The following is a 25,755-nucleotide window of genomic DNA, read 5'->3' as shown; positions in this document are numbered from 1 at the left end:
GTGAAGCTGACTGAATAATTAGACATGAGTTTGCATAAATTATAATGAGTGTCATGATAACAGAAGAGGCTGCATTGGGAAACAGATCTGCCTACGACAGGCAGCCCAATGGAGCCACAGGTGCAAGACTCTGGAATACGTGGAGACGCCCTCTGAGCTGTAACACTGTACTACACATCTGTGATCTGTCACTAGCCACACGTTACATTCAAAACCATTCTGAAACGGTTCTCCTGATAGTATCCAAGCTCAATTTTAAATACGACATAAACAACGAAGTACATGATGTTGAAATAATACAGTGGTTCAGGTTCCCCTTTGAACTTAAGAGAAACTTCTCTTTATACCCCAGCCCAGTACTTTACCATGTTTGTTCATTTGATTAGCATTTATTGACCAAAACTGTGCTAAGCATCAGGGAGATAAAGGAGCAAGCCCAAAGCCTGAATGCTCATGACTTAATCTGGAATTGTGCTGATAAGTATGATAAGGATCATAAGTATCATGATAAAAATAATTGTGGGCTGCCATTGGTACACAGAGACGGGACCTAAATCTCCCTGGGGCTGCAGTATAGAAGGTCAACAAAAGCACCCTGGAGGAGGTGATATCTGCAGTAGCCCTTCAAGGAGAAAGCACATCAAACCCACAACGACGACGCTCAACAGGAGGTCAGGACATTGGTTGGAATTACTGAGAATTTCCCCCTCTGGGACGTCAGCAACAGAACTGTGCAGAAGGACAATGATGAGACGTTTTTTGCTTTCTCTCCACAGGAAGGAGAGGTGGATTGCTGGCCACTCACTTGCCCCAGTTTGGGCTGTGAGTACACAACCATCTTGGAAGGGGAGTGTTGTCCCCGCTGTGTCAGTGACCCATGCCTGGCTGATAACATCGCCTATGACATCAGAAAAACTTGCCTGGACAGCTATGGCCTTTCGAGGCTTAGTGGCTCAGTGTGGACAATGACCGGATCTCCCTGCACAACCTGCAAATGCAAGGTAATTGGGTGTCCTGAGGGTAAGCAGGCCTTGAACAAATGCCAGAGAACAGCTGCAGGAGGCCCACTCCTGATGTTTCTGAAGGCACGGGCTCCCAGGGGCACGTAGAAGCACAGGCAGGTGATCTCTTCTCACTGGAGGTTAATCTGTCTGAGTGGATGGTAGCTGTGCCATGTATAAAGGCAAATTCCAAATGAACATGAATAGAATAGCCTCTCTCTTACCTTTAAACTACAGAATTTAGACAAGTGACAGTAGGCCCAATTATGGCTGATTTAAGCCATTTTGACCTGCATATTAAAAAAGAAAAAAAGATTTTTTTTTCATCCTGGAAATGTTTATATGCTCTTACATGAAACTGTCAATGTCAGAAAAAAAGTGCTCTATGAATCTATGAAGTTGTTTGCTTTGCTTAATTATCACAGCACCTTATGCGGAGACTTCAAGCTCTTGCTGCTTCAAGATTTAATTAATTGTGATTATTTTCCCATCTTTTTGGAGGAGCACCCATGAGGCACCCTCATATGTCTTCAAAATTAAAAACTGACCCCTTCCTTCTTCAAAGCTGGTAGCTGACTTGAAGCAAGGGCTAGGCAGGGTCAAATCTGTGGCAAAACATCTGTTTAAGATGCCCATGATTAAGCATGTTAAAAATACCAGTCTTTTGGATTGTGTCAAATCCTGGCTCAGCTTCAGCCACCAATGGAAGGTTCCCCCACTTGTATTTTTATGCTTTAATAAATGTGGATTCCTTTCTCTTTCCTGAAAAGTACCATCTTAAGATGCAGCCCCAATAGGGAAAGGACATCAAACTTCACATTATACCTTCACAAACATCCCATTATACCTTCAGCCCCAGCAAACCGAATGAGCAGGAGACAGGGAGACCTATGTTATTTAGCATTATTTCTTTGAGGTCAGGTTTGAGATTCAGTTAGGAGGATTACAAAGGTATATTTATGTTAATACATGTAACTGATTTTTTCATGAATTTCCAGTAATTGATAGGTACTATCCCCTTCATAGTAACCAAGAGAGACTCTAGATTTTATCCCTAATATGCCCACCTTTCTGGAAGCCATTTTGTAGATGCCTTCAGGTTCTTGTGGCACTTTTGATTAGCATTATTAATGGCAAATTATCTTTCGGGGGTTTACTTTTGGAAAGAATCTCCTTTAGAATAGGTCCAGTGAATAAGTTGTGTGAACAAATGGGAAATATGGGGGAGGAGTCTCAAACATGGTTTGAGCTCAGATGAGTGTTATGAAGTTGCACTGCCAGCAGAACCCAACAAGAGGGACCTTCAAGGGTCGCATAAGCCTTTCCTCTCTTTCCACTCCTTCTCTGGCATTTTCTAGTAATTTTTTTTTTATAGCATTCATGGTCTCAAAATGTAGGTGGTCATTTTGAATGTAAAAGTGCACACTGCCTATCAGTTTATAGACTGTGTCTCACTGGCTAATGCTTGTGTCTTGACGCACAGAATGGAAGTGTCTGCTGTTCTGTGGATCTGGAGTGTCTTCACAATAACTGAAGTATTTTAAATGGACTCATCACTGCGAGAGACAAATGGACAAAATAAACCATCCAACATGATGAAGAACAGGACTTGATTTTTTTTTTTTTTTTAAAACCACAGACGATTACCAAAGTATCCATTGAAGGAAGGGGTTCGGGGGTTGCCTCTCAGACCTACCATGTTGCTCATTCTTGCTAACCTAGTCTAGGTGACCTACAGTGCAGTGCATTTAAGTCTATGGTTGTTAAAAAAAAAAAAAAGTTTCCCGTGTTGTAAGTCACATGTTTCCCTTATCAGATCATTTGCAAACACGTTTAAATGCTCTCATGGTAAATGTTGATGTATTTTTTGGTTTATTTTGTATACTAACATAAGAGAGACTCAGCTACTTTTATTTATTTTTTTTCTGGATTTTGGATCAAATTCTACAAATAAAGTTGCCTGTTGTGGTTTTGTCCCATCCACTGCATACTTAGATCCCCGTGAAATGCATTGATAAATATATGTACGTAGAGCCTAACTGCATCTGACTTACACTTCAAACTACTGAACACATCCCAGATGCCCACTCATTTAGCTTAAATCAGCTGAAAGCAAATATGGTATGTTAAAGACCACAAACATAATTTAAAAAGAACCTTCTCCCCTTTGCAAACAAAATCTTAAGCCACAATTTAGAAGCAACAACGTTTACAACCTTTTTTCTGGCATTGAAAGAGAAAGTATCTTTGCATCAGTTTTATACAGTATTTGGTAACTTACAAGGGACTTCCATGTCTATGAATATAAGCTGTCGTTATAGCACAGGAGCACTGTATTATTCCTACTTTACAGAAAAGTAAATTATTGTAACCCAGTCCACCAATTTTTTCAGATTTAGTTGATTTATGGCACACTGGGATTGGTAACCAAGTCTCATAATGCCTGCCCAAGGATATTTTCCACTAAACCATTCAACCTCATATGGTAGAGGATACACTTTTTAAAAAGATACTTTTATGCTCAGGAGTTATTTTAGAACACCAGATGTCTTCATTTGAGTCACTACCATATTTTTGAGTTGGCAGTTACTGAATTACACCGAATGAGTAAATGTGCAAATGACATTATATCTGAGCTGAGAAATCAAACTTAGGTTGTAGTTTCAAGTGAACTACATCGTAATAGTTTGTAACACCTAAGGCTCCTGAATTCATCATTATTCTCAGTCAAGTTGGCTCATGAATTTTTGTTCACAAAATCAAAACATCAAAAAAGACCTAAGATGTTAAGTCAGTCATGCTAAAAATATTTCAAATGCCCAATATTAATAGAACTATTAAAGATTACAAGTTCAGATCATTGGTATCTATTGATATTCGTCAATATTTTTGTGATGATAAAATTCACTACATGAAGTCAGTCTCATGTGCTATATATTATGATACAGCAGTTTAAACTACATTTAACAACTACTACTAATATTTTGGTAAATTAGAACAAATCTCCATTTTAAATGTAATCTTGGGATGGAGATTTTGAAAATGATCCTTTAGAATGTATTTATGACACCTCCATTAAAAAATACCTATCAGTTTTTTATTGGAAAAACAAAGACATTTGTAAGAAACATTAGTGACTGTAAGGTGAGGGGGTTGGCAAACTATGGTCCCTTTTGTCAAATTCAGCCTTCTTATTTCATTGGAACAAAGTCATGCCCTTTCATTTACACTCTCTACTGCTGAAAAGAATGGCAGAATTGAATAGTTCCAATGAAGACCCACAAAACCAAAAATATCATCATCTTGCCCTCTACAAAAAAGTTTGTCAATGCCTGGTGTAAATGACGGCTAAACATTTGTGTGTATTTTAGAATGCATGTTTCCATGGTTTGTCCAAGGAATTTCCAAAATTGATCAGTTTCCATTGAATCTGTATATATTCATACCTTGTTGCAGGGCCATTAGCATTGATGACTCATCCAAAAATACTGGTGTTTTACAACTACAACCATAAAACTCAGTATTTTCTTTCTTTTTTTTTTTTTTTCTATTTCGGTTAAATTTAATCTGTGCTAAATTGATGACAAAATGTTATTGATATTTAGTAGCACAATTTAAACTACTTCCAGATCCTATCAATAAGGGGTTTACTTCCTGTAAAATTATTGATGATATACTCTTATTAAAAAATTAAGTAATTTATTCATAAGGTACTGTGCTAAGGAAATATAAAGATGAACAAAATTGTCTTTAAAGATCACTATTACATGGGCCTTTAGAAGGTGCTGACAGTTAATCCATTAGGGGGTCCTATTGAGATAAATTACTGCCTAAAGGACCTTCTTCATCCAGAAATTGAAAAAAGTTATTTTAAAAAATGTGATAAATCTCCTGATGGAATGTGTTTAAATCTCATGCTATGATAGGCAGTGTGAAATGGCTGTCCATTAATGAACCAAAGCAGTGTCTGACAAATGTATCTACTTGCAGATCATAAACCACTGTCTGCACCACCACACATGTAAAGATACTAACATACAAATTGGTAAGAAACGATGAATAGATAAGCAATTATGTAGCTATTCTCCAACTATCAATAGTATAAAAGCATTGTGATTCAGGAGAGTAGAATATGAGGGGAATGAAAGCTCTATATATTAACTAGACACATCAATTAAACATAAATTTTGCCTCATTTTTCCTTCTAGGTTGCTTATGAAATATATATACATATATATGTTATCTATATACAAATATATATACATATATAAGTTATATATAGGTACCATATCTATAATCTCTCTATATATATGCAATCGATAATGCATATATAAATATATATTATATATTCATATACTGTGTGAGCTTTCTAGTTCTGTACTTGTGTTGCTGTTATGGACTTACTATACATTTTTCTTTATAGTTCAATATATATACAATCTTTATCTAGCATCCAGCATAGTGCCTTGCACAGAGTAGGTTTTCCAATAATTCTTTTAAAAGTTGAATCCATAACCTTTTATAATGTCAAAAACTCATCATGGGGAGGGTGGAAACAGCTCACTCGTGTGGCTTTCAAAGGTTCTTAATCAATAAGCTCTGTTTAAAGATAAAATGTATTTGGCGCTTTACTATAAAAATCAAATAAATAAGAGAAGAATTTCTCTGCTTAGACCAGGGTTAGAGAATTGGAACCCCTTCACACATCACACAACTCAAGACTTCAGCAGAGCACAGCTTGAAAGCCATTGGCCAAACTCCCACTCTTCCTTCACTTCCACAAATGAAGTCAGCATTCAGAGAGGTGAGGTGCACTGCCCAGAGCTCATGACTAGTCACAGAGCTAGAACTACCACCCAATCCACCCTGGCTTTCCCTCTGCCATCCTGCTGATGATTTCAAATGTTTTTCACATTTCCATTTCAAGTGAGCTTTTCTTACTCTTTCTAAACGAATGACATTTAAAGATAGTCATGAGTTCAGGCCAAGATAATGGAGTAGGAAGACACTGAGCTTACCTCCTTTCATGGGCACACCAAAATTATAACTGCTTATAGAGCAACTATTGATGAGGAAGATAATCTAGCAGAAAAGACCTTCTACAACTTACGATATAGAGAAGGAACCACAATGAGATGAGTAGTAGTGTGGAGTCACAGAATAGTCAGGACCCATACCCTCAGGTGGGTGACCACAAATGAGAGAATAACTACAACTGCAGATGTCCTCCCCAAGGAGAAATGGGTCTGAGCCCTACATTGGGCTTCCCAGCCTGGGAGTCCTGCGCCAGAAAGACAAGCCCCCAGAACACGTGGCTTTGAAGGCCAGCAGGGCTTACTTTCAGGAAACCCAGAGGGCTGTGGGAAATAGAGACTCCATTCTTAAAAGGATGCACACAGATCTCACATGCTTCAGGACCCAAGCCAGAGACACTGATTTGAGAGGAGCCTGGGTCAGACCCACCTGCTGATCTCCCACAGAATTAGGAGGCCCCTGGAGCTCACCCTGGGGACAGACACTGGTGTCAGCCACTTCTGGGAGCTCATTTTACCATGTGGACATAGGTGCTGGCAAGTGCCATTTTGGAATCCTTATAGTGTATAAGCATCTGGACCTGGCCCCGCTCACTAACCTGTGAGTACCAGTACTGGGATGCCTCAGGCCAAGTAACTAGCCAGGCCAGGACACAGCCTGGCCTATACACCTGCAGGCAGGCTTCCTTAGGACCTTCTGAGCCCACAGCCACCCCAGGAAATGGCCCTGTCCACTAGAGGGCCGAGGATCCAGCCCCAAATACCAGCAGGTGCACTAGCCTGGAAACTCCCAGGGCTCTACATCTAGAGACCTCAGAACCCAGCTCTATCCATGTGTGAGTAGGCACCAGCCCCAGGACCCCCAGGGTCCCAGTCCTGCCCACCAGCAGGTTGACACACCAACTCTGAGACCTCCAGAGTCCTACAACCAGCAGTGGACAGACACCAGCCCCAGGACTCCCAGGATTCCCTGGGCCCCAACTACACCCACAACAGGGCAGACATCAGCACCAAGACCACCACAGCCACAGCCTGTGATAGCAGGACCCAGCCCACCTACCAGCTGCTGGCACTAGCCTCAGGAACCCCTGGGCTCTGGCCTTTCCCACCAGTAGGTGAACATTAGCTAACTCAGCTAACTGCCACAGGATCCCATCCCACCCATCAGTGGGCCAACACAAGCTTCTGGACACTCTCTACCCCAAAGACACAAAGCCAGCTGTGTTAGCACCTGGCCCCTCTCATCAGTAGGCCAGAATCAGCTCTAATATACCCAGGGCACTGCAGCCAGAGACTTCAGGAATCAGCTCCATCCACTAATGGATGGCATCAGCTCCAGATTCCCCCGAGCCCCAAACCTGCCCACCAGCCCTAGAATACTGCAGCCTGACAGACTGTCTTATAAGGACCCAGCCAATACATGATCATGCCTGCATCAGCCCCAGAAGTTTCAGAAGGAGAAGAGTGAGGAAAGGGACAGAACATTTTTGAAGACCTAATAGCTGAAAACTTTCCTAACCTGGGAAAGGAAACAGACATCCAGGTTCAGGAAGCACAAAGACCCCCAAACAGGATCAACTCAAAGATGCATTGTAATTAAAATGGCAAAAATTAAAGAAAAAGAATATTAATAGCAGCACGGTAAAAACAACAAGTTATACAAAACAGAACTCCCATTAGGCTGTCAGCTGAATTTTTAGCAGAAACTCTGTAGGCCTGAAGGGAGCACCATGATATAGTCACGTGATGCAAGAGGAAAACCTACAACCAAGAATACTCTACCTGGCAAGGCCTTAATTTATATTTTATGGAGAGAGCAAAAAGTTTTAACAGACAAGCAAAAGCTAAAGAGTTCAGCACCACAAAACCAACTTTACAAGAAATGTTACAGGGACTTCTCTAAGAAAAAAAGAAAAGGCCTCAACTAGCAACATGAAAATTATGAAAGGAAAAGGCTCATAGGTAAAGAGATATATTTATTGTAAAGGTAGTAAATCAATCACATACAAAGCTAGTAAGAAGTTTAAAAAAAAAAGTAAAATAATCTATATCTGCAAGGGATATGCAAAACAAACAGTTGTAAAATTTGATGTCAAAAATAGTAATTATAGGGAAGTGTATAACTGAAAGATTGTGCTCTACACTGGAAATTGATACAACATTGTATACTGACTATAACTCAATAAAAAATGTTAAATAAATAAATTGTAGGGAAGTGGAGTAAAAATTCAGGGTTCTTAAAATGCATTTGAAATTAAGAGATCAGCAACTTAAAATAATCATGTCTGTATATACACTTAAACCTATATATATTCTTAAATCTCTGAGACTAATTTTCTGGCCTAGCATGTGATCTACACTCAAGAATGTCCCATGTGTACTTGAATGTGTATTCTGCTACTTTGGGATGTAAAGTTCTATATATATTAAGTCCATTTGGTCTAAGGTGTCATTTAAGACCAGTGTTTCCTTACTGATTTTCTGTCTGGATGATTTCTGTCTATTGATATAAATATATATATATATAGATTGCTGTATACAAACTTCATGGTAACCACAAACCAAAAATCTATAATAGATATGCACACAAAAAAGAGGAATCTAAACAAAACATTAAAGATAGTTATCAAATCACAAGGGAAGTAAGCAAAAGAAGAAGAAAGGAACAAGAACTACAAAATGAACCAATTAACAAAATAGCAATACATACGTAACGATCAGTAATTACTTTAAATGTAAATGGAATAAATATTCCAATCAAAAGACAGAGTGGCTGGATGGATACAAATATAAGATCCATCTATATGCTGCCTATAAGAGACTCACTTCAGATATAAAGACATAGACTGAAAGAGAGGGGGTGAAAAAAGTATTCCATACAAATGGAAATCAAAAGAAAGCCAGGATATTTATACAATGGAATACTGTTCAGCCATAAAAACTGACAACATAACGACATTTGCAGCAACATGGATGCTCCTGGAGAACGGCATTCTAAGTGAAGTAAGCCAGAAAGAGAAAGAAAAATACCATATGAGATTGCTCATATGTGGAATCTAAAAAAAACCAAAAACAAACAAACAAAACATAAATACAAAACAGAAACAGACTCACAGACATAGAATACAAACCTGTGGTTGCCAAGGGGACGGGGGGTGGGAAGGGATAGACTGGGATTTCAAAATGTAGAATAGATAAACAAGATCATACTGTATAGCACAGGGAAATATATAAAAGATCTTATGGTAGCTCACAGAGAAAAAAATGTGACAATATATATATGTTCATGTATAATTGAAAAACTGAGCTCTACAGTGGAATTTGACACAACATTGTAAAATTATTATAAATCAATAAAAAATGTTTAAAAAAAAAGAACAGAGGAACAATCCTTTTATGTTGTGAGAAAGGGGTAACCTAACCAAGAAAGGCCCTCTCTGCCCTTAACATATCCAAAATAAAACCCTCTTCACCATCCTCAATGACTGACTCCCTTGTTAATGTGCTTTTTTAAAACTGAGGGCCCCCTTCCTTTTCTTTTTTGAGATAGTCCTCATTAATGACTGTTATTCCTATTGCAATAGCCTGAATAAAAATCATTTCCTTAAAAAAAAAAAAAGAAAGAAAGAAAGAAAGCCAGGATAGCAATACTTATATGAGACAAAATAGAGTTTAAAACAAAGGCTATACAAGAGACAAAGGCCATTACATAATGATCAAGGGATAAACCTAAGAAGATGGAACAACTGTAAATATATATGCACCCAACACAGGCACATCTAAATATGTAGAGCAAGTATTTACAGAACATACAGGGAGAAACTGACAGCAACACAGTAACAGTAGGGGGCTTTAACCCCACATTTATATCAATAGACAGAAATCATCCAGACAGAAAATCAGCAAGGACATACTGGTCTTAAATGACACCTTAGACCAAATGGACTAAATATATATAGAACTTTAAATCCCAAAGTAGCAGAATATACATTCAAGTATACTTGGGACATTCTTGAGTGTAGATCACATGCTAGGCCAGAAAATTAGTCTCAGAGATTTAAGAAAATTGAAATCTTTTCTGGACACAATAATATGAGACTGGAAATTAACTGCAAGAGAAAAAAATGCAAAAAACCACAAATACATGGAAGCTAAATAATATGCTACTAAACAACTAATGGATCACTGAAGAAATCAAAGAAATTTAAAAATAACCTGGAGAAAAATGAAAACAAAACCACAATGATTCAAAATCTATTGGATGCAGCAAAAGTAGCACTAGAATGAAGTTTACACCACTACAAGCTTAAGTCAGGAAACAAACAAAATCTCATTTAAAAAAAAAAACCCTACACCTAATGGAATTAGAAAAAGAAAAATACAACCCAAAGTTAGTAGAAAGCAAGAAATCATAATGATCAGAGCAGAAATAAATAAAAGAGAGATAAAAACAATAGAAATTATCAATTAAATTAGAAATTGTTTCTTTGAAAAGATAAATATAATTGATAAATCCTCACTCTGACTCATCAAGGGAAAAAAAAAGAGGGCACAAATTTATAAAAGCAGAAATGAAAAAGAAGTTACAACCAACACCACAGAAATGCAAAGGATCATAAAATTATTATAAACAAGTATACACCAGTATAACAGACAATGTAGAAGTAATGGATGAAACGTACCATCTCCCAAGACTGAACCAGGAAGGAACAGAAAACATGAACAAATCAATAGCCAGCAATGAAACTGAATCAGTAATTAAAAAAGAAAAAAAAAAAAAACTCCCAACAAACAAAAGCCCAAGACCAGATGGCTTCACAGGTGAATTCTACTAAAGATTTAGAAGAGAGTTAACACTTACCCTTCTTAAACTATTCCAAAAAATTGCAGAGAAATGTAACTTCCAAACTCATTCTACAAGGCCAGCATCATCCTGACACCAAAACCAAAGATATCACACAAAAAAATAAAATTACAGACCAATATTACTGATAAACATACATGCAAAAATGATCAACAAAATGTAAGCAAACTGAATTCAACAATACATTAAAAGGATCATACATGATGATCCAGTGTGATCCATCCCAGCAACGCAAGGATGTTTCAATGTCCACAAATCAATGTGATATATAAACAAACTGAATGAAAATCATATGATTATCTTAGTAAACATAAAAAAAAAAGGTTTTGAAAAGATTCAACATCTATTGATGATTAAAAAACTCTCCACAAGGTAGATAGAGGAAATAAACCTCAACATAATAATGGCCATTTTTGTCTAGCCCACAGCTAACTTCTACTCAATGGTGAAAACCTGAAAGCATTTCCTCCGAGGTTAAGAACAAGACAAACATGCCCACTCTCAGAAATTTTATTCAACATAGTACTGGAAGTCCTAACTATAGGACAACAAATAAAAGGAATCCAAACAGAAGAGAAGTGAAACTGTCATGCCAACATATGTAGAAAATCCTAAAGATGTCAACAAAATACTACTGGAGCTCATCAATGAATTTGGAAAAGTTTCAGGATACAAATATAAAGAAATCTGTTCTTTTATTTCTGTACAATAAAATAAACTACCAGAAATAAAAATTAACAATTTCATTTACCATCATATCAAAAAAAAAAAAACCCACAAAACCTAATGTAAATATAACTAAGGATGTAAAAGATCTACACCAAGAGAACTATCAGACTCTGATGGAAATTTAGGATGACACAAACAAGTGGGATGATATACTGTGTGCATGGAATGGAAGAATTAATATTGTTAAAATGTCCATACTACCCATGGTAACCTACAGATTCGATGAAATCTCTATCAAAGTACCAAAGGCTTTTTTCCACAGAACTAGAACAAATAATTTTACAATTTATAAGGAAACACAGAAGACCCTAATAGCCAAAGCAATCTTGACAAAGAACAAAGGTGTAAGTATTATACTCCCTAACTTTAGACCACAAAGCTACAGTAATCAAAGCAGTCTGGTACTGGCACAAAAACAGACACATAAGTCAGTGGAACAGAATAGACAGCCCAGAAATGAATCCATGCAATTAAGATCAATTAATCTATGACAAAGGAGGCAAGAATTTACACAGGGAAAATACAGTCTTTTCAAAAGGGGTGTCAGGAAAACTGGACAGCTACATGTAAAAGAATGAGGTTAGAACATTTCCTCAAACATATACAAACTAAAAATGGATGAAAGACCTAAATAAAAACTGAAACTATAAAACTCCTACAGGAAAACATAGGCAGAACACTCTGACATAAATCATAGCAATGCTTTTTTTTTTTTGATCTGTCTCCTAAAGCAAACAAAAGCAAAAAGAAAAACAACACACACACACACACACACAAATGGGACCTAATTATTTGTAAAAGCTTTTGCACATCAAAGGAAGCCATTGACAAATGAAAAGGCAACCTGCTGAATGGGAAAACATATTTGCAAATGATATAACCAATAAGGTATTAATATCCAAAATACATAAACAGCTCATACAACTCAGTATCAAAAAAACTGATATTAACAATGGGTAAAATACTTGAATAAACAGTTTTTCAAAGAAGGCATACAGATGGCTAACAGGCACATGAAAAGATGTCCAACATGGCTAATCATCAGAGAAATGCAAATCAAAACCACAATGAGTAGTACCTCAAATAGATCACATCAAATTGATGACAAATAACAAATGCTGGTGAAGATACCAAGAAAATGGAATCCTTGCATACTATTGGTGGGTATGTACACTGGTGTAGCCACTGTGGAAAACATTATGGAGGTTCCTAAAAAACTAAAAATAGAACTATCATATGACCCAGTATATGGATATATATTTGAAGACAATGAAAATACTAATTTGAAAAGATACATGCACCCCCATATTCACAGCAGCACTATTTGTAATAGCCAAAATACGGAAGCAACACGTTTCCATCAACGGATGACTAAATAAAGAAGATATGTGATATATATACAATGGAATACTACTTAGCCATAAAAAGAATGAAATTTTTCCATTTGCAACAACTCAGATGTACCTGGAGGAAATTATGTTTAGTAAAATAAGTCAAATAGAGAAAGAGAAATACTATATTTTATCACTTAGATATGGAATACAGAAAATAAAACAAATGCATATAGCAAAACAGAAACTGACTCACAGACATAGAAAACAAGCTAGTGGTTACCAAAAGGGGGGTGGGGCAAAATAAGGGTAACAGCTTAAGAAGAATAAACTACCATGTTTAAAATAAAGAAGCTATAGGAATATATATTGTAAGACACAGGGAATATAGTCAACATTTCATAACAAATTTAAATGGACGTAGTCTACAAAATTTTGAATTACTATGTTGTATACCTGAAACTCATATTATAAATCAACTATATCCAGGAAGGATATAAGATGGCAACATTATCGTTTCCATTGTAAGTTAAGATCTAGTCTGGGTTATCACAAAACAGTAAAGAGTAGATACATGGCATGTTCAGAACTAAATTCTAGAAGAGTTGGATCTTTATGTCAAGTTGCTGCCTCTGCTCTATCCTCATTTAATTTCTTGGTTCTTGTAAGTTGGAATCATAAGTTTTGTGGTTCATAAACTTGATATCATCTTGTGTTACAGCTTCAAACACGGGTAGTATAACACTGAGGAAGAGAATCTGTCTGATTATCTGACAGCATAACTGCCACCACCACCACCACCACACTAGATTGTAGTGGTTAACTCTTCAAGATGGTGCCCATCATGGAATGAAAAGCTTGTGAGGAGAAATGATGCAGGTTCCCAGAAAAATAATGTTTACCTAATTTGCAGCAGCCTTTCAATACCTGAAGTTTTTTTTTAAATAAAATAATTTACTACTAAGAAGGGAAATGAGTATTTTAGGAAACATGAAGCCAAACAAATTCTCAAACACATAGAAAAGCAAATTTACCTGGAATTACTGGCAGTTGGTAGGCCAATCTCACATGACAAAAATGTTCAACTTTCAAAGGGACATTTACACATTTTTGTAGTATTTTAGCAGTATTGTTTTGGGAGAGTTAAACAAAGATAGGCATGGGACATGAGAATGTTTCTTTCAAATGCAAAATTCTATTCTTTGGATCAAAACATCAACCATAAACTTCAGTGACTTGGGAAACTAAAAACTTTTTAATGACGATAGAACAAAAATCTGGGGTACTACCTGCCATGATATTTACAAATGGTAAAGTATTGCCTTCAATAATATTTGAGAATGGAGGTGAGATGATTTCGTTTTGGACCAGGCACTCCCAGGGAAAATTTTTTCTTAGATAATTTCACAGATAGAATTGAAAACAACTTATTAAAGGAATGGGTCATTAAACTAGAAATCAGATTTGCAGAAGCTTTAAACAGGTTTTAAAACAGCAAATGTTACAGGGGATAATATAATTCAAAGAAGTACTCAGAGTAAGATGAAAGGAGTTACAGGAAGGGCAGTGACATAATGGTGTGTATCTCAAAGGTGTCGGTAGATTGTCAGCCAATTGCTGCCAGTTGAGAATCTGAGCCCCACATTCCCATGCTTTTCAACGTTTCAAGAGAATCTACAAATTTCGATTTTAACCTATGAAATTATGAGTCTTGACTTCTGCATCCAAGTTTAGAGAATAAACGCAGAACACATACAAAACATGTCTGTGGACTGATGTCACACCATGAAATCAATTTGTCACAGATCTCTCTAGTTTAGAGCCAGAGGGTGCCCTAGAAGATATCTAATACTCCTTCAACGTTTTTGTCAGTAAATCAACTGATTTTCTCTGTACCATAACCTCATCCTCCCATTTAACATTCACTTTAATCATCTGGCTTTTACTAATGTTTAAACTCCAGAATTTCCTCAGTATATTCTATGTCTGCTTCTGCAATGTATGTTGATCTCTATTGACTGGTTCAGTTCTACTGTAAATGGAACACTTGCTTTAGCTAGTGAAATATCACTCTCATACTCATTAGAAGGCATCAGTCACCATAAATATTTCCATTTCTAAAACGATGTGTTTTCAGAAAGTATTCATTCTGAAGGCTTAAGATAATTCTTTATCAAAACTGTTCATTGCCCAGGAAATAGACATGGATTAATTTGCACAGTGTACTGATGATTAACATTTGTAGAAGTTTGGTAAAAGAGTGAGGTAGCTGGACCCATGGTCTTTCCCATTCCAAGCTCACTCATTCACAACCAGACAACATGCAGCCGACCAAGGAAGCCTAGGTAAGACAAGGCAACCAAAAGCATATAACTTGCAGGCAGGCTCCTGAAGTTTCATCTACAGAGGTGACGGAATGGAGACACAGAATACCTTCTCATTAACAATGACAAAGCATCTTGGCAGCTGCAGTAAATTTGAGAAAGGAATATTTGTCATTTGTTTCTGCTGTTGAGCAGATAAGAAAAAATGGAGAATATAAAGCAGATTTGAAAGATTTTTGTAAATGCACTGAAATGGGATCCCATCTTATGCTGAAGAGTATCAGAATTAAAACTAACCCTGTATATGAGTCTCCTGTGGCTGCTGTAATGATCATAAACCTGATGCCTTAAAACAACAGAAGCTTATTTTCTCACAATTCTGGAGGCCAAAAGTCTGAAGCCAAAGCGTCAGCCGCGCCATTCTCCCTCCAGATGCTCTAAGGGAGGGTTCCTCCTTGCCTTTCCTAGCTTCAGATAACTCTGCTTGGTCCTCCATTGGTGGCTGCATCACTCCAATCTCAGCCACTGTGGTCACATTGCCTCCTCTTCTCTGTATGCCTCTGTTCTGCGTGTTTCTTATCAGAACACTTGAATTCAGGGTCCACTTGATAATATAGGATTATCTCACCTTGAGACCCCTAATGAGATTCACAAAGGCCTTTTCTCCAAATAAAAGTAACATTCACGGGTTCTGGGGATTAGCATGTGGACATTACGTTTTGGGGGCTGCCATTTGGTTTACTACAACTTAATTGATTAGGGGGGCTTAAAATATTGATTTAATCCCTTTATGTTTTAGAAATTTGTGATTCCTCCTTTCTTTGTAATGACTCTCTTATGCCAGGTAGATCCTGCCTGTGTCATGATCACTCCCATACAGAGATGTTTTGCTACCAGTATACAGAGACCCATAGGCTAGAATTTGCCATTCCAGAAATTTCCTAGAGAAACTGAGATTTAAGGTCTTAAAGAGGTAAAACCCTAGATGGGCTTGATGAGGCTACTATAAAACTTGAGAAGGGAGTGACATCATTGCTGCTTCGCTTTCATGCAAGACATTTTAGTCAATATTCCTTGGATAGCACTTGGCGCCCATTGACAGTCAGTCACTGAAAATACGCAGACGTAGGAAGTTGAGTTAAATACTCCTTTCTCCTTTTCAAAAAAAGACTTCTGACTTTACAACAACAAAGACAGCCAATCATACATTTATTCTGAATTTCAAGCAGACCCTAAAATGTTAATGTATTTTCCTCTGAAAGTCAGTTTCAGATTTTCCCCTCGTACCTGACAGTGTTCCAGATAAAAGCCTGACACTATGGCTCTTTAAGCCTTGTCCATGGGTATGTGTTGCAGATATCTCCCTTTTCCCACCAAGATAAACAAAACAAAACAAAACCAAACAAACAAAAAAACTCTGATACACCTAATGTCACTGTATCATGTCAGTTTCATCTCTTGATTATTGAATGGAGTTTACTAACTTAAAATCATTATAGCTTATCACACATTCCTCCTTTCATTTCATTCAAAGATAGTTTGAAGAATCTATCTCTGAGCATTTTGTGCTCAGGAAAGTAGACTCTGAGCTAATGAATTCACTTTAATTATCAAATCAATATTTCATGGACAACTCAACCCAGGCTCTTTATTTTTGGAGCTGAGAGAAAAAGACTAATACAGAATTAACATATCTGTCAAAGACTGTACTAAGCATTACACAAATGTCTTGTTTCATACTTAAACTTCTAAAAGTTGGGGATAATGATGCACACTTTCACTGATGAGGACATGAAGACATGACCTTGCCTTATAATACGCAGCTCCAAGTAGAGGTTCTGTGATTCTAAAGCTAAAGCCATCTGCAGTAGCTGGGAAATATTGAGAGAGGAAGACCTGAAGTTGTCTTAAAGAATTAGGAACAAAAAGCTTTCCCAGAATAAGGACAGAGAAATGAAAGAACTTAGGTTAGAGGAAAGTGGGCAGTGAGAGTAACGTAGCAGGACAGATTAGAGCAGCTCTTTTATTTCCAGCTGAGTGGTCTGGGCGGGGTTGCACAAGACCTAAGATCCACTGGGTTCTTTGTAGGGTCACCATTTTTACTGTAATTCTCAGCAGAACTTCACTACACTGCATTTAATAAAGTAGCATGTATCTGGCACATGCAAGGCTAAATGCAACAATTCAACAGCTGTTAATTTTCACTAATTCTGGGTGAGGTGGGTAATTACATTCAGCTGTCTGCAACCATCCTGCTGCTGCTTTCCTGCAGAACTGTGACTCTTCATTTGTTCTCATGAGTAGGGTTGCATTGTGAGCTGTGAAATGCATCCAGCTGTCCAGTCCCTGGCAAAAGCCTCTTCATCATCTGCCTCTCTACTCTGGATCAAGATGGTTCAGTCACAATACTTTTCAGTGGGGAGATTTATCTTTCTAGTCACTTTACATAGCAATCTTAGCAAACAGGAAAAATCACTCACTCCACAATGGACAAAGCCACTAAAAATCCCCACTGTTTGGAGGGTGAAGAAAGTGACACATTGTGAAAAAATAAAATTTGAGAATGAAGCTGAGGAACTCAGACCAAGATAAATATTTGACCGGCCTTTGTTAACAGCTTAGGCAATACACAATAGCAAAAGTGAGGAACAGTTTGACATGGGTTTAAAAGCTAGTAAGTCTGTATTTGGCTCAAGCTTTGGAACCCAACAAAAGACAGTGGGAATTGTGGTGGATGGCCTGAAACATCACCTCCTAAGCACAGGCATATGTCTTGATTCAAAACACTCTCCTCATTGTAAAGAGACCAGCTCCCTACGGTCCATGCTTGTTCCTTCAGTCATTTATGAACTTGTATTTGTGCTAGGTATTTATTGAACACCTATTTTGGATAACGTCATTTTGGAAAACAAATGAATACAGCAAGGTACAGAAAAAAAAATGTTACAGATATTCAGAGAAAAGAAATGTCAGTTCTGGAGGAGAAGGGATATAATGACAGCATTATGTTGATAAAACACTGCTGGATAAAGGAACTCTCATGGCTGGGTCTTCATTTTCCTAGCATTAAGGACAAAGTCTCTGTGAGCTAATTCGAAGGAGTTCTAAGAATCAGGGAGGGTATGAGCAGTGACTGGTTATGGGGTCAGAGTGCAGTGGAAACCAGACCAGTCCAGCGTCCCTGGTGATCTGACTGTATAATCAGGGCAGGCAGCAGGTTTGTAGGAGGGTGGGGATCAGTGATGATAGAAAATATAGAGAGAAATGGCAGCAGCTGAGATTTGACTTATGCTGATACTTGGCAGAAGATAAAATGGAAAGAGCACGTGTCTTGGAGCCAGACGGTCCTGGGTTTGAATCCTGGTTCCATTACTTTTTAGTTCAGTGGACTGTGCACAAGTTACTAACTCACCTAAATAATGGGATCCTTATTTATTAAAAGAGGGGAGAGGTTTAATACAACACGCCTTGAGGGGTTATTATAGGATTACGTGATATGTTATGAAATCCATAAGTGTAATAGATGCTCAGTGAGTGATGGTTATTATTAGGAGAATCTTCTTTGAAGCTTTTTCTCATATTGACCCCTTCTGATGCCCCGCCCCCACGTGCTTCAACCTCTTGGACAACTACATAGCTAGCTGGCCAGGGACTGGGAGATGCCTTTCTTCAGAGTTCAAAACATCTTAGCCATACTGATGAACCATCAAGAACATGCATAGCTAATCCAGTTTGTTTTTCCCCTCCAAGAATACCAGTGAGTAACTTCAGCATCTCAAGACCCTTTGGGGAAAAAAAATTCTAAGAGGGTGATTAACTGAGTAAATCCTATCACTGCTCAGCACTTGGATTCTGCTGTCAGGCTGTGTGGAGAAGTGGGATGATGATAAAGGGGTGTAGTACAGATACGCAGTTGCAAGCAGGTAGATAATAATTGGAAATGATTACCTACTTGCCAAAGGACCAAAAATTCAATGGTAAAGAGCAGTTGGGTAATTTGAAGTCATTTTATGTGATAAATATTAGCCTGCTGAAAAGGCTGGGTATTGTTTCCCTTGGAAGAACCTGAAAGGGAAGAAACATTTTATCCTGAAAGTTACATGGAGCATCCTGTATTCGTCTGCACAGTTAAGAAATGGACGGAATTTCCTAAGAAACAATACATCTTGGTGGCACTTTTCCGATAATCAAGGACAAAAGAGCTTTTCACACTACAGAGAAAGAAGACTGGGTTGATTGACTCAAATTTTCCCTATGTGGGTGTCTTCAACATTCCTACCCCAACTTCCCACCATGTGTTTACATCCATGAGATCTGTTAAGTGGTCTGTTTTGGAATTATTCAGTCAAGCCAGAGCAGCTAGTATTTACTGAGTGACCAAGAAAAGACTATATTACATGGGGACATTAACAAACAAAACCTAGGTGTTCAGAATGAAGTCTTGCTAAAGGAGGTCCCAATGAGTGACTGCAACAGGTGAGGCATTTCCTATCCTGCCCGCATTCTACTCCTCATTGTTTTAAGGCAAATAACAAAAAAATGACTATTCTTTCCCAGGGATGGAATTAGATAATGTGTTGATATCATAATACTGTTTTTAGGGAGAGAGTGCAATTCACACAGTACTAAAAACAGCAGGTATGAGATGCTACAATTATCCTGTCCAGATACAATTATCTAGATAATTTAAGGGAAAGAGAACAAAAAAGAAATAATTGCTTAAATTATTAGATTGAAACTCTGGGGCCAAAATTTTTGGAACACATGTTTTGACCTTGTTTTCAGCCAAAAGTGTTTATTATGCACCAGCTATGTGTCGATCAGGGAGAGAAAAAAAAAATGAAATGATACCAGTCCTATCCTTGAGAAGCATAAAATGTTATAAGGTGTTGTAGACGATGGATTTAAAAGCAGTATTGTTAAGGGTTGTGATAGAAGTCGCCATTAGGTGCTAAGGGAGTAAAAAGGAGGAGTATCTAACCCATCCTATTAGGGGAAGAGTTGTTAGGGGAGACCTCAGGAGGCCTGAACTGGGATGGAGCTATCCAAAGGACTGCAGTAAGCAGTGTTCCAGGAGATGAGGACAACATAAGAAAACCCACAGAGGAGTGACACGGTAGCATCTGTAGGCCGTTCCATACTGCTGAGATAGAATTGTGAAACAGGAGGTCGGGTAAAAAGCTTACAAGGATGTTTGAAGAGGGAAACAAGGCCAATGTTTAGATGGTTTCGTATGTCAATGTATGGAACAATTAGATAATAAGCAGGGGGACTGCTTTGATAATCCAATGCTGAAGTTAAAAATGGGGGGAAAATTTCAGTGTTCACTTTTCAAGTAAGGTCCTGGTGGCCATGACAATTTCCTGGTCCGTTAGCACTTGCCACAGAGGTGTTAAGTACTCTAGAATTTTGTTTTCAGTCTTTTGGGACAAAAGAGCCAAGAAGACTAAAAAAACAATAAGTCAAGCACATGGGGAGAAAAAGCTACATTACTAGGTGACAGAAAATGTGATTCCTTCCTCCCTCAAAAAGAAAGAAAGAAAAAAAAAGACGGATCAAGAACCTTTCTGGTTATAACCCTTGACAATGCACTCTTACCTTGGCCTCTGTCCTTACTTCTATGCTACTTTGGGTTTCTAAGGCTGTAAAAAGCTGTAATAGAATGTTGTCAGTGAGGTTAGGAAGTAGGTCTTTGAGTAAATGGAAGAACTAGATAAAAAGTGGAGCAACAGTGTAAATAACCAAGGCAGGTGTGAGTAAATCCGGCAAATACCTCCTTCCAATCTTCACTCTGAGGATAGAGTGAACTATAAGAATCAGCTGTACCTTTAAGATGGTCTCTGATGGTAAGGAATGGATTCATTTATTCTCTCTTTAATGCATCAGTTTTAGGAGTTCATTTGTTCATTATTTTACATATTTTTCTATTCATGAATTAGTCTACTTCCTTACTTAAAAATTGCAATATCTATTTGTAGCTTAAATACACCAAAAATAACCAGGAAACTCCTAAGTATCACCACAATATTAAAAACAGTAGAGAGTTTATTATAACATTTTAATGACTTGCTATGAACTAGGCATTGCTGATAATTTCCTTAATGTTCACAATAAGCTTATGTCAACGGTCCTATTTTTAACACCATTTTACTAAAGAGGGAACTGACACAGAGAAAGGTGAAGTAATTTGCCTAAGATTGCAGAGATCCTAAGAGGCAGAACTGAGATCTGAATCCACTAGAGGAGATAAACTTCAACTGACCAACCAAGCTGGTTATCCTTTTCGTCCTCCTACACTAGAAAATAATTTTTCAATGTTTCTTCTGCTCACCTCTTATTTTTCCACTATGTTTACCCAACCTCATTTTGTCCTTTCTCCTCTTGGTCATTGTTTCAGTCAGGGTCCAGTAAGAAACAAAGAGAACCATTTTAGAAATTTCAAGCAGAGGGAATTTAATATAGGGACTTAGTTACATGTGTGTTGGAAGAGCTCTGAAGCTAAACAGAGAAAACCAAATCAGAGATGAACAGCTGCTGAACGTGATGGGGTAACAAGCAGAAATGGTGTTATCAAAGTGCAAAAACCAGAACCAGGACCAACTGGCGACAGCTAAGCACATGGCAGGGGCTACTCTGTTGAAGTAGGGACCAGCCCACCTAGTGAGAGCTGGAATCACAGAAAACACAAGCACTACTCAGGACATTGCTCAAGACAGGGAGACAAGACAAATACGCTGGCTTCTCCCCTCCTCCTGCCTTCTGGTCTTCCATAATTCCTTCCCTTTAATCCAACCTATGTAAGAGTCAGAGAGAAAAGGAAGCTTGGAAAATGTAGTAGGTCAGGGGGAGGACTGGAAAGCAACCAAGAACAAATCAACATATGGCTCATTCCCCAAACGGCTGATTAACCAGCTTGTCCCAGGAGCCCATTTTTTTCCAATTAAACCACAGATACTGCCTGCCCATAAATGGTTAAAAAAAATCAAACATATTTCTGAAAATATGATTGGTGACACAGATATGTACACTGTTGAAAGAAGCAGGTTCACCTTTCCTTTGAATAGCAGCCAGTAACACTTGGCATTGATATAAGTTAGAAAGAGATAAAGATGTGATACCTTTGTTGGAACTTAATGACCTATGGAAGTTAGTTCTCACTTTCAATGCCACAGTTTGACATATTGTGTCATTAACTTCTTTCTATACCCCTCCCCAATAAATTCTAAGGTAGACTCCCGAAGGGCATCACTATTCATTGTGGGATTGATTTATTTTGTCATATTGAAACAAAATGGCAACTCATGCAACATTTCAGACGGGCACTTTCAAATGAAAAGATACATATGCATGAGCAAGAGTTAGAAGCATGTGCTATTGGAGGGTCGACAACATTCCGAAGATTTCGACAGAGTTATCTACCTTCTTGAAGAGTTCCTACAGTACTTAAGCTACCCCAGGACGTCTGAGATGAGACTCAGTAAAAGGACCTGTTTATTCCCCTCCGCCTAAATGTATTATTTAGCTACATTTTCATTTTTGATTGCTACTGGTGGTGTTGCTGTCATTAAAAGTCCTGATTCAAAATATATACATCAATATATATACATACATATATACACGAAGTGTCTTTCCTATCGAACTTCCTTATTAGCTTTGCATTAACCTGGACCATACCCTGATGCTGTTCTTTCTAATTTTACTTTCAGGATATTTCATTTCTAGTTGTATTCATCCAAAATGTTGTAGATCAGCATATTTTTAATGGCTCTGAGTTCACTACTCACCTCCAATCCGGCTGGTCAGAAGCTTCAGTATAAGGGTCCCACACTTATGAATACAGGCTATTTCTAAGGATAACCTAGAATGCAAACATGAACAGTAATTTGTTCCAGTAAATCCCAGCCATATCCTTAGTGTGGCATCTTTTTCCCTATTAGTCTAAGTTTGCTGAACAATTGCTGCATCTCTACATTATATTTTGCCAGTGTAGACAGCTCATGGACATTCAGTATGATTGAATAGTGGAATAAGGAAAAGCTTACATAGCCAACTGGCTGAATTTCTGAAACAGAAACCTACTTTCTTTCTTCCCTCAGCTTTTTCAGTCTGGTTTTGTTTTTATGAAAATCCAGCTTCTATCACTGTGGAAGTCTTGCTTGAAAGAGGTGACTTAATATTGATAAAACATAGTGAAAATATACTATTATAAATGGATATCCCTGTTCTCTGCCCAAGTTTAGAAGCAATTTAGCAATAGCAAAGAAACAAAGCAGATAGAGATTAAAAACAAACAAACAAAAAAACCCTGAATTATTATGTTTGGAAAATTGTGACACAGGTACATAATAATAGTGGGCTTCATAAAATTGATTCTAAGAATTAAAAACATTTACCCACCTACCACTGGACAATAACAGAGCTCCCACACATACAGAGCTTGCCCCTGTGAAATTTAGTGTGTGGAGGAGCAGGGTAGAATGTGCACTGCCTACAGGGAAATTAGTGCCAAAACACAAGGAGGAAGGAAGGGGCTGAGCTTTACATGCACTCAGCTTCTTTCCTTAACTAAGTCATATCAGTAATTCCCTCTCTTGGGAGGCAGCAGGTAAATGGGCAGAAGGCGGCAGGTGCTTCCACAAAAGAGAAACATCTAGAGGCACATATTGCCTATTAGTGTCATCCTTTGTTCAGTTTACAACTTGATCTCTCCTTCTCACTTTCCCTTCTCTTTTCACCCTTCTTTATTCTCAAATTTAATTCATGCAGCAAATATTTACTGAACACCACTTTGGCCTGGTTCTATGGTAGGGTTTTTTTCATTCTCCGTTTCTTGCTCCGTGCTTACCTGTGTTCTCAGCCTACCTGTTGACTATCTGGGCACTGCCAAATCTATTGGAGGAACACAGCAGGGCAAATAAAGCTTTTAGATATGTCTGCCAAGTTCTCTGTTGAGTACTATTTTAAATTCATTCACTCAATCATTCAAAACATTTACTGAGCACTTAGTGTGTGATACTTTGCAAAGGCCAGAGACAGCACAGTAAACAAGCCAGGAAGAGTTCTTGCCTCAAGGTGTTTATATTACAGTTAGAGAGATAATGACAAACAGATATATAGTGTAATGTCCAGTGGAGAGAAGTGCTTTAAGGAAAATAACACAGGGTAAGGGAGATGAGAAGTGAAGCCTGTTTTGGGGTAGGGTCATCAGGGAAGGTCTAAGAAGAGAATCCATAAGCATAGTCCTGAAAAGAGAGAAGCCGTTAGCCATGAAAGCGTCTAAGGGAAGAGCCTTCAAAGTAAATGAAACTAATATAAAAGGCACAGGATATAAACAAATTGACCTAAAGGAAGTATATTACAACATTATACCCCCTAACCTCAGCATACACATTTTTTTCAAGCATACACACAATATTTACAAAAATTAATCATATGCTGGTCCATAACTTGCCTCAAATTTTTCAAAAACTGGATTTATTTTTGATACATTGTTAAGGTTGGATTTATATTTCATATATTGTTGTATTACCAGGTAATTAGATTAAAAATCAATTTAGGCAACATTACCATGTGTTTATAAGTTAAGGACTGTTTCTTAATAGCACATGGGTCAAAATAAGAGTATCTTATTCTAATATGCATTGATATCCATTATGATGAATATTTTGAACTTAATAAAAATACTGCATGTTAAGATTTGTGGGCTGTACCAGTTAGAATTATAACCGCATATGTATGTATTAGAAAGAAGAAAGATTAAATTTAACAAGAATCCATCTCATGAAGTTAAAAAAATATATCAAATTAAGATTGTGAACATTAAAAGAAATTTTTAAAAACTCAAAAATAAAGCAAAAATCCCTTTATAGAAAGGATTTTTTACTGAAGTACAGTTGATTTACAATGTTGTTAGTTTCTGGTGCACAGCATAGTAATTCAGTTATATCTATTCTTTTTCATATTCTTTTTCACTATAGGTTATTACAAGATATTGAATATATAGTTCCCTGTGCTATACAGTAAGACCTTGTTGTTTATCCGTTTCATATATAGTAGTTTGTATCTGCTAACCCCAAACTCCTAATTTATCCCTCCTCCCACCCTTTACCCTTTGGTAACCATAAGTTTGTTTTCTATGTCTGTCAGTCTTTGTTTTGCAAATAAGTTCATTTGCATATTCAGATTCCCCATATAAGTGATATCATATATTTGTCTTTCTCTGACTTACTTCACCTAGTATGATAATCTGTAGGTCCATCCATGTTGGTGCAAATAGCATGATTTCATTTTTTATGGCTGAGTAGTATTCCATTGTGTGTATATACACACACACACACACACACACATACACACCACTTCTTTATCCAATCATCTGTGGATAGACATTTAAGTTGCTTCCATATCTTGGCTATTGCAAATAGCTCCTATAAATATTAGGGTGCATATTATCTTTTTGAATTAGTTTTCTCTGGA

General features: G+C 37.5%; 1 protein-coding gene and 1 long non-coding RNA gene across 5 annotated transcripts in view; one reads left to right on the top strand and one right to left on the bottom strand.

The window, feature by feature from the left end:
• The window catches only part of NELL1 (neural EGFL like 1), a 748,929-nt gene extending 745,073 nt beyond the window's left edge, over nt 1-3,856 (top strand). For all 4 annotated transcript variants that reach the window (XM_032488858.1, XM_032488857.1, XM_032488860.1 and 1 more), the window contains 2 exons: nt 777-1,001; nt 2,485-3,856. In XM_032488858.1, coding sequence (XP_032344749.1) covers nt 777-1,001; nt 2,485-2,535 — 276 coding nt within the window. In that variant the 3' untranslated portion in view covers nt 2,536-3,856. The remainder of the gene's footprint in view (nt 1-776; nt 1,002-2,484) is intronic.
• The window catches only part of LOC116666415, a 101,025-nt gene that overhangs the window by 54,068 nt on the left and 21,202 nt on the right, over nt 1-25,755 (bottom strand). Inside the window, exon 2 of the long non-coding RNA XR_004323253.1 lies at nt 23,067-23,140. This is a non-coding gene — a long non-coding RNA (uncharacterized LOC116666415). The remainder of the gene's footprint in view (nt 1-23,066; nt 23,141-25,755) is intronic.

The sequence above is a fragment of the Camelus ferus genome, chromosome 10 (genome assembly GCF_009834535.1).
Source record: "Camelus ferus isolate YT-003-E chromosome 10, BCGSAC_Cfer_1.0, whole genome shotgun sequence".
Lineage (NCBI taxonomy): Eukaryota > Metazoa > Chordata > Mammalia > Artiodactyla > Camelidae > Camelus > Camelus ferus.
Note: the sequence above shows the minus strand (reverse complement) of the source record. Positions and strands in the feature narration are given on the sequence as shown.